This window comes from Uloborus diversus, chromosome 7, assembly GCF_026930045.1.
Source record: "Uloborus diversus isolate 005 chromosome 7, Udiv.v.3.1, whole genome shotgun sequence".
Taxonomy (NCBI): Eukaryota; Metazoa; Arthropoda; class Arachnida; order Araneae; family Uloboridae; genus Uloborus; species Uloborus diversus.
Genome location: NC_072737.1, coordinates 145,268,761 through 145,279,642, shown reverse-complemented (window position 1 = coordinate 145,279,642; position 10,882 = coordinate 145,268,761). Strand labels below are relative to the sequence as shown.

Here is a 10,882-nt window from a genome sequence, read left to right as displayed (position 1 = left end):
GAAAAATGAGAGAACGCTGAAATTTTTCTTTTTCAAAAAAATTATTTTATGCTTATTTGATTTTATATAGGAACGATTATCTTTTCAGGATTCCTTGATAGAAGCTTTGTTTTTATTTTCTTTAACCTTACTACGTGAAGGATGTTTTCTGCCGAAATTCAATTTAAAAGCAAAACTGTTTGAACTCTAATTCACAACATCTATAAACATGTATCAAACGAAAAATATTTGACACTAAGTGTAGCAGTGTAATATAATTATGAAAATTTAAAAAATAATAATATTGTTTTTGAGACAGTGGTTTTATAGGCCTGATTGCTGGCGACAAGGACTATTTCCATGTTTGTCAGGAGCACAAACTTTGACAAGAGTATTGAAAACGATACATTAAGTTTACTACACAACATATTCTAACAAATATTTTGAGATTTTTTTAAACTGCACTCGAACATTGAATAGAGCAGTTCATACGATAAATTCACTACAAAGCATAGTTTGAAAAATTGAATACCAAATTTACTGATGCATCAATATTGCGAGAAAAAAACAGTACTGTCCAACCACGGATTGTATGGAATTTGCAAACGTCCAGATGAGACGAATCTATCTGAATGAGGGGGAAAAGTCAAAATTTGATGCGTGTATTCCGCTCATTTGAATGAGACTCTGCTTCTGCAAAAAGCTGACATCGCTAAAAATAATAGATTTGTCCATTTCTGGCTGTAAAACGGATGTTTGTCTTTCCATACAATCCGTGGTCAGACAGTATCTCCGCCTATCGAAAATGTCTGCTATAATCTTGGGATAATTTGCCGTTGCCTCTAAAGTGTTGGAGGGTTTTGCATAATGAGGCTGTAACATTATTAAACCTTACTTTTTATATCCTGACCAAAGCCCCCCCCCCCTCCCGAGCTAACATTTTTGGAAGATGAGGGATTTTCAATTTCCCGAACGATAAAAAAGTTTTAAGGATTTAAAAAAAAAAAACATCAAAGTTGAATTAATGCCTCCGAATCTGCCTAATCATGAAATTTTTGGGAGGTCCCAGTGACCTCCCGTAACTTCCCATAGAGGCACCCGTGATTATGATCAGATTTTTTCCATTAAGAAGATTACAGATTAAAATACTGTAAAATTACCAGAAATTGACCTAGTTTCTCACCAGCTTAAGAAAACGAAGAGAAATCTATGAGATCTGTCTCCGGACTTAGACTTTCATGTGGTGAGGAGCCGGCAGATCCGGGAGAATGCTGCGTCGTCCAGGCCATTGCATCCTCCCACACTTGCCCGCTGAGGTTGGATGACCCTTCTGACGTCATGCCCGGCCACCTCCCGTCGTCCGAATGGCTGCTGTTCTGACTGAATGTGTCAGAGGGGGGGTCGAGCAGAAACTGAAGTTGCTTGATGTATTCAATGGCGGATCGGAGAGTTTCCATTTTACTCAACTAGTTGAGGAAAAAAAAAAATAATTTTAGAATTCAAGTCACCAGCTTGAATAAAGAAAATCAAATCAATTTCAACCTCACTATAGCAAACGTTATGGTATTGTCGAAAGAAGTAATTTCAGAAATCGTCACTTAATAGAGATTCCTTGGAAAATGAGCAAAGTAGTCCTAGTGTTATGAATATTAGTCAAATCATGGCCCCCACTTGATGGCGCTGGCGCATAACGGGCCTTGACAATTTATGACTTTTCTGTGCTAAACTGATGCAGCTCATGCATCCACCAATCAATGTTAACGTTCCAAAATTTGTTTGTTTTTGGTTGGACGTCGCCCATTTTGACCGCAAGAGGGCGTTGAACGGAACCCTTGTATTAAACCTTTCATTGCAATTCATAACTTACAACCTAGCAGTTCAATATTATAGACTTGAGCATTAACGCAAAATTTTTCTCCTGAGGAGACTTTGGACGTAAGAAGTCAGAGATATTCCTGGTGGAGGAAGGAGGTGCTTTAAGAAGTAAAATATATAAAGCTAAAACTTTTTTGTTGGGTTGAGCTGAACTTTTCAGCCCAGCCTACCACTCCCATACTTTCATGATCACTTAGTCTACATGACTTTGATTTCAACTATTAAGTAGTACGTTTTGCAAGCAATCTGTTCTTCTTTATCTTTATTACTAATAATAAAGATGAAAGCCTCTGTCTGTCCCGGATCTCTGTCTGCCAGGATCTCTGTGACGCGCATAGCGCCTAGACCGTTCGGCGGATTTTCATGAAATTTGGTACAAAGTTAGTTTGTAGCATAGGGGTGTACACCTCGAAGCGATTTTTCGAAATTCGATGTGGTTCTTTTTCTATTCCAATTTCAAGAACAAAACTATCATAAGATGGACGAGTAAATTTCGAAATTATCATAACATGGAACCGTAACATGGGTACAAGCCAATTGGCGAGAAAAGTCACCATACATTATTTGTAAATATACAGGCGAACCAAAAGACCTTTTAATTTTTTTTATTACGGGCAAAGCCTTGCGGGTACCACTAGTTCAGCATATGATCAGAGGCACGCTGTCGACGTTATTATATAGGACTCATACAATGCAACACGTCCGAAAAAAAAGTGATATTTTTTCTATAACGTTACGAATGCTTTTAAATTTTTTTAGGTATTTAAATATAGTTTTGCAGTATACTTTCATGCTGGTAAGATTCAAGGGGATCCCAGAAATTTGGCTTGCCTTGCGCCTCATGCGAGGTAAGTCAAACAGTGGTAAAAGTTCAAACAAAGACAAATAGGGGAATATGGGGCAAAGTGAAATGGTGAAATATTTACTCTGCTTTTAGCGCCACCTACCTTGTAATATTTTAATCATGTAGTAACACATGTAGCACAGTCCAGTCAAGAAAAATTTATTTCTGAAAATCAAGGAGTACGATAACGCAAGCAATTTTCAAAAATTGAAACTCATATTGTAATATTTTGTTGTAGGTAAGTCAAAAATTATTTTTACCGTTATTAAGTGATAACGTTCCTATTATTAACATTTTAAATATTATTTGAGCTCTACTAATATTCGATGCAGTGTTTATTTGTTTAATATTATGCTGTTTTTTGTTTTAAATGCTTTATACAGTTAGTGAAGTGCAAGCGGGGCAAAGCGAAATAGTTCATTTCATCTACTAATGCAATCCTATATCAAATCACTTACCTTTTTGATTAATTATTTCCTTTATATTCCATCATTTAATAAGTCCTTTATTTATTCATGCATTCACTTATTTTTTTATTAATTCACTTTTTTTTCATTCATTTAATATTTTTCATATATTAACTTATTTATTTATTGTTTTATTCATTTATTGTTTCATTTCATTTTATTCATTCATTCTTTTGTTTTCTCATTTATTTGATCAAAAATATCTTTAACAATCGAATACAAATTATTTCAGTAGAAAGAAAAATATTTTTCACTTTGCCCCATAAAAAAAAAACGATAAATTTACCCCCTTTTTTTGAAGGTACAAATTTAATACCAAAAATGAAAATAATGGTTCAATGCAAGTTTTATAAAATATATATATATATATATATATATATATATATATATATATATATATTTTACACGACGCCCCCTCAATTTGTTCCATTATACAAATAAATGATCCATGCAAAATTTTAAGTCAATCCATGAATATTAACACGTGCCCCTAGGGCCCCCTTTTTTGAGTTTTAAAGAAAAAATTGCGGATTTTCCTCATTTTTATGTAAAAATATTCCTAGGTTTCATATTTAAAGTAATTTTGAAACCTCAATAGATGTTGCTACTTCAAGACCAACCATTCTCTCACTTTCATTCTGTAAAATTTTACATATTACATAGGGTACATGTAGACCAATGGCCTTGGGACCAGGCATACCACTATTCGCGCTCGTTTCAAACCAAGCGGCAGGGGAACATTTCTTTCCACCAAGATGGACACAAGGGATTCTAAAGGCCATTAATGAATGATTTTTGACAACAACAAATTGCCTCCTCCAGGCTTTGGGGGTGTTAATTTAGAAAATTTTCTGTGTATGTAATAGGTGTGGCAAATAGGGTCACTAGGTTTCCACGTTATAAATATAAGTAATGACAATTATATTTTAATTCGCTGTTCTTTAGATATATATTTAAATGTTTATGCATTCTTATAATTTAAATTTTGAAAAATCCCCGATTACCCTACCATAAAAATAAACTCTATTTTCCATATCTAAAATATGAATTTTAAAAAATTCCAGATCGGAGTAATGCAAAAATCTATACTTTAGACTGTCTTCTTTTTCAGTACATAGTCCTTTATTATCATCAAATTCCTCTTGCAATTCACAAGATTTAGAAACCGAAATGGGTATCTATCCTAACCTGTTGAACCTTTTTTTCTATATCTGGTCTGCCACAACGCAAAAAAGCTTGACAACTATTGAGATCTGCTCGCAATTCATCAATTTTAGACAAATGCCGTATTAGGGACAAAGATGCTGCTCATTCATTAACAGCCTACGTAGATGCAGTAAATTTAAATCCAAGTAACCTTATGATCAATCGTACATCCCTTGAGAGAGCAAGATAAAATCTTCGAGAGGTAAAATCAGATTTCATGAATTTAAATTTAGATTTTTTAGTTATTCCCTGGGATGCAAAGCTACAATCCAGATGTAACTGTAGAAAAAACGCCGATAGGCTTACCATGATAGCTTCAGGTTCCAATGTTGAACAGCCTACTCAGAATTTCTGGGATATTTCTTCAGTTGTATATGATATCTTAGATGATTGCTCTTTATTGCTAACTGTTCAAGCTGTAGTGTTTTATACAGCGGCTTACAATACCGGTAGTATAAATTGTGCATGTAATTTTTAGAGCAAAAGCTGAACGGTGATATATTGCATTTGTACTGCTATCATCATGCACTTGAATTCGTACTGCAGAGTGTCTTTTAAAGAAGTTCTTGCCTTTCTTAGTTCTAGACTCGATATTTCATTATTTAAGCGCTTCAAAATTCAAAAATTACACATACCACTTAAATTCTAAAAGAAGAATTTGATGACATATTATTGTTCATAGAAAGCGGAATTAAGAAATATTACAGAGAATTCTCATAACGTGTAATAATATTTCTTGGTGAAAGTCCTCCCTCCTACAGCGATATGTTTTCGGCAACCTGGAGCTTATCTGTGAGCCAGATGGGTGGCAAAAGGAATTTATTGTTTGAATATTTATATATTTAGGAAACAATTTAAATTGACCTTACATGAAGAGATTGCCCGTAAATGCTGTTTTGCAGCTAAATGTTGTATGAAGATATAGAGTTTCGCAGCAACCCATTCTAGGCCTTTTAAATTAATATAAAGTCTAGTGTCTAAAAAACCTGCAGCGTACAAAATGATGACAAAACATGCAGCAGAAGCAGTGATTGAAAAATTCATAAATCACTTATGGTACTTAGGGGATGAACTAGTAGCTTTGTCCGTATTGGATGAAGGAATTAACTTTGAAGAAAAAAAATGCTTGCTGAATAGGAAGACGTGTCTGATGACTGTATAAAAAATTTCAAATAACAGTAGATGATTTGGAATACTTTCTTAGTAAAGATCTTCTTCTTTATAGAATCAATTACAAGTCAATAAAACTGTTTGATAAGTTACAAACACCAAAAGTTGTTTTCCTATTTGATCCTGATTCATGGCAAAATGAAGGAAGCTATTTAAAGGGAAGAGATATCGTTAAAATGCTGAAAGTTGTGAATGATACAACTGAAAGAGGAGCACAATTAATCGAAGAATTCCACAACTAATTTACCAAATATGAGACACAAAAGCAATTTAGTATTATTACAGGACACTCCAAGACTATCGGAAAAAAAAATGCACACGATTGAGATATATTGCGAAAAGCGTACGATTAAGGTAAAGTTTCTAAAGCAGTATTTCATTCTTATTCAATGTAAAATCTTTAGACGATATGATGTAATTAAAAAGATTAATTTTAGTGCTAACTCGCTGTAAAAATATTTTGCAAACATAGGAGAAACGATGTACGGAGTCTGAAGTAAAAACTCGAAGATTTGTCGGAAAATTATCAAAAGTTTTCAAGTTCAACGTCCTAGGGGCACGTGTTATTATTGACCGATCGAGTTCAAATTTTGCACCGATTACTTTTTATTATAGTGTCACAAAACTAGGGGGGCGTCACTTGTTGAATTCCGAAAAAAAAATTTTTCCATATAAATAAGGACCCACCCTAATATATATATATATATATATATATATATATATATATATATATATATATATATATATATATATATATATATATATATATATATATATATATATATATATATATATATATATATTATTATATATATATATAGTTCTTTCTTTATGCATCGTGATTTTCAGAACAACTTTTCCAATTTGTCCATTTTGAAAAAAAAAAAAAGAACAAGTCATCTAAACTATTTCACTTTGCTCCCCATTCCCCAACATATGTGCAAATATCAGATTTCAGTATTGTGAATGAACTGAATCTACTTTCTTCGCAGATTCAAAAAATGATTGTCCAGGCGCAGGCAATCTTTTTTATACAGCCTTTGAGGAATAAATAAATAACTAAAGCATTTCGAAGAAGTTGATTAGTCAAAATAAAATTTAAAAGCTTTTGTTAAAGTTTTTTTCGCCATATACGTGGTTTCTTTATTTTATTTATGTATAAAAATGTGAATAATACCCGTTTCTACGCTATTCTACAGTGGACGAAGAAAAACCACCACGGCCCATTGGACACATTTTATAAGTTTTTCAGTTAATTTTAACCTAAACAAAAGCGTAAATAAGTTCTCAAATAATAAAGCAGTGCAGAAAAACAAGTAAGTTCTGTAATAATTTCAATTTAGATGGAAGGTAAATTTCAATGAATCGAAAACAAGCCTTGATACGAAAATTACTTTTTTTTTCCACATTTAATTCAAAAGTAAAACTTTTGCAGCCACGTTTTTTTCTTATCATAAAATCATATTATTTATTAAAACTCCCTCCCCACACAAGAAGTCTTGTGAAAAGTAGGGCGAAAATATCTCGCTTAGTTCGATGGGCTTTCTGATTTCTCTCCTAGTAAGAAGGAGAAAAAAACTCAAAATCAGCACGATTTGACAGTTTGTGTATGGGCGCCATCTAGTATTTTGTTTTGTAGAAAAAATGATTTTTCAGACTATTTTTTCTCATTTATTCGGATGATGAGTAAATGTTGTTTTTTATCATTCACTAAATGATTACACTTTTTTACATAATGGATATGATAATATTACTGATTTATTGGGAATAAAGATTATCACCCATTAAAAATAGCTCTGACAGAAAATCCTAAATGTAAAATAATATCACTGCAGTAGTAACAGCAAGATGCAAAAAAATCATGATTTTTCTGAAAAGTTTTTAAAAATCGTTTTTTTTTTTTAATTATTTTTTTATTTTAAAGATTGTAGAAACTTCATTTGTTAGTTTACTTACGATTATAAATGTGATTAAACTTCAAATTGATATATATATATATATATATATATATATATATATATATATATATATATATATTATATATATATATATATATATAACTATATATATATATATATATATATATATATTCAAAGATTACAAAATCATCATCAGTATTACTTCGCCAAAATACTGTCATAATAATGCGATGGAAAATCTATTTGGTACACACACAAATGATTCAAATCAAATTTAATGGATGACAAAACTATTAAACCTCCTCCTCCTCCATGATAATCGATTTCGTGGATATCGGAGGGTAGGTAGCCGGTCCCGGTTCACCTTAACCAACCATTATTGTTCTACGTTTATATGAATAGAGGCAGGAACTCACTACCTGCCTTCCAATACCTGCGAAATCACCCATTATCGTGGTGGTGGTTTGACGGTCTGGCCAGGCATCATGTTAGATGGCCGCACACCCGTCCATGTCTTTTGAGAGAGACTCTGTGACAGTTGCGAGGTATAGGGATGTGGTCTTGGAGCGCTCTGCTCACCTCTTGAGGATTACTGTTAGCCCTGAGTTAATTTTAATGGATGTTAACGCAAGGCCACATAGAGCTCTTCTGGTCGATGAATTTCTGGAAGGGGAGGATATTCATTGGATGGATTGACCAAAACGATCTCAAGACTCCAGTCCTATAGAGCATGTCTGGGACGTTCTCGAGAGGACAATAGCAACTCGCAACACCCCTCCAGGGACCATCCATAGCCTGAGAACAGCGTTATTGAAAAAAATGGAAACAATGGCCCCAGGATCACATAAACTGCTTCATTTCAAGTATGGAGTCACACTACGTGACCTATATATCTCTATACAGTTAAAGGGGACCATACCCCTTAATAACCCATTTTTTTGTTCCATTTTGCAACCGCTGTTTCATACCATCCGACTCTAAAGAGTTATTTATGATCATGAGTGTGTATTTTAACTTTTGGACGGTTATTTGTTTTGCACTGTTTCAGTGTATGTACATACCGAATTTCATTAAAATCGGTCTGGTAGTTCTGGAGATAATTGACCAAATCTGAAAATTCTCTTAATTTCTTACCCCAGTGTATTTTAAAGGTTAGTTCATTCTTAATGCTATGAATAAATATGGTTACTTATTATAAACCTAAACCAGGGATAAATGACATGCAGATAAATTTAAACATTTTATTTTTTGCACCTTTTAATGCATCATGTAAACTAAATTATGTAAATTAAGTAAGAAGAAACACTTTGAATGAGGGATAAAAATTAGAACAAATACCTGTACTTTTCATTCTCTAAGACTTTTTTTAAAAAAAAGTATTTTTTGGTTTAAATCCTGTTAAAAATTTTACGAGCTAATCCGATATTAATTTTACGTGTCAATGTTACAAATGACAAAATAATTGTCCTAAATAATCCTACAATGTTAATTGTTTGAAGACTTTTTTGGTCATGAATTATCGAATTTGTCGTTTTCCGGGACATGACGTAAACCGAACGGGGCTCTGGGATTTTGTCTGAAATCCGGGACATCTGGCAAGCCTACTGTTTGATGATATTTTGGTAGTTGAAATTTTAACCCTAACTCCAGTGGATGAACCCTAAACTCCAGTAGGTAGCTTTCATAGTTGACCGCTTTTTCATTTCTTCATTTCCCTGAAATGAGTCTTACCAGTAAAACAGTAAAGTTACCGGATTGAGTTCAGCCTTGTCACAATAAAGCCTTTCCCTGCATGTTAAACATTACCAAAACATATTATCAAATTATCATGCCCTGGCGCAAATTTCAACTCGATCATTGGCTACTATTTATATTTCCCACCATTGAGGATTCCCACCATTGCGTTCTTTGCTAAAAACTCCCCCAATGACGTAAAAATAATGACAGGAGCACATTGCGTCACTCTCGCCACGCGTGACAGGTGACAGTGGCTATCTACCCGACCAATCCCGACAACTCACCTTCTTTCGCGAGTTCCCCTGCTGCGGTAGGTACTGCCTGAGCGTGGCGAATCCGTGGTTGACGAGCCGTACCCGCTTCCTCTCCCGCTCGTTGCGCCGGGCCATGGCGGTCGGCAGCGAAGTCTTCGACTGCGGCGGCGCTGCGCCGCCGAAGCCGCCTCTCGCCCGGTCGGGAATCAGGGCCGGCGGGGCAGACGGCGTCTCCTCTTGCGGCCGGGAGAAGAGCTTCAGGTTCGGTGACGAACGGTACTTGGGAGGGACATCTGAAATATGAAGGAATAAAAATACTCAGCTTATTATTTTTTTTTTTTTAATTAAAGGGAATTTCACGAGCGAAAAAAAAATAAGAATGATAAAAGTAATTGTAAACCTTCTTTTTAAAAATTAGTTCGAAATTCAAAATCCATTACAATGATAGTTATGCACTTGCAGTCAAGCTTAGGTTCTGTTAAGAAAGGTACATATTTGAAAAAAAATAATAATAAATAAATAAATTATTCAAAGCGTGTTTTCTCTCATCGGATGTATAGTTTGTAATATCAAGGCAAAGCTTAGATTTCTCCTAGTCTGAACGAGGAAAGTTTCCATCAATTCATCTTCCAAAACTATTTACGGGATAATAACATTGAAATTCAGTCAAATTAATTTAATGGTCCAATGGCAGATCTTTTATTCAAAGATTTTCCTGCAGAATGCAGGACAGAGACTATTCAGTTCAGATTATTTAAGAAACAACGGATCACATAGTCGTGTATGATACAATAGGTTATTATATTGAATAGTTTTATCATATTACTCAATATCATGGAGAGAGGAATTGTTTCTTTCTGATGACTCCTCCCCTCCAAGTGACGGGACTGTTAAATGGTCTCAGAGATTGGTTTTTTTGTTTTTTATGATTTTACCTATATCTTTACTAATAATGAAAACAAAACTGCTCTCGCCGTCTTTTTAGATGTCTATTTTAGTAGGGTCATGGCTGTTCGTCCGATTTCAGTGAAACAAAAGTTACAAAATGGCTTTAAACCCTAAACTCAGTGGCGCAACAGCTCATGCTACACAGAATAATATGGGATAAAAATTGCTGAAATGGAGGCTGTAAACAATTATATGCATTTATCTCAAGACATTTCTACGGGTAAAAACATCATAAATTAAATCAAGAAAGGATAACCACAAAATATAGCGTCTTTAGCACTGAATTTCTGTCTTCATCACTGTGATGTTAAAAGGCAAGTCACTCGAATTCAAATCGATGTATCTGTCAGTATTTTCTGAAAGATCTTCACTGAAAATTTTGAATGTAAGACATGCTAGCAAAAACATAGTGGTTGACCAAAAGAAAAAAGAAACAGAAACAAAACAAAATGAAAACCAGTTGTGGGACCGTTTAATTCGACT

At 34.0% G+C, this 10,882-nt stretch overlaps 1 protein-coding gene across 1 annotated transcript in view; it reads right to left on the bottom strand.

Annotated features, from left to right (window-relative positions):
• Positions 1 to 1,166: 1,166 nt before the first annotated feature.
• The window catches only part of LOC129226927 (achaete-scute homolog 1a-like), a 28,688-nt gene continuing 18,972 nt past the window's right edge, over positions 1,167 to 10,882 (bottom strand). Inside the window, exons 2-3 of the mRNA XM_054861555.1 lie at positions 9,482 to 9,744; positions 1,167 to 1,445 (exon numbers count right to left, since the gene is read on the bottom strand). Of these exons, the coding sequence (XP_054717530.1) occupies positions 1,167 to 1,445; positions 9,482 to 9,744 (542 nt within the window). The remainder of the gene's footprint in view (positions 1,446 to 9,481; positions 9,745 to 10,882) is intronic.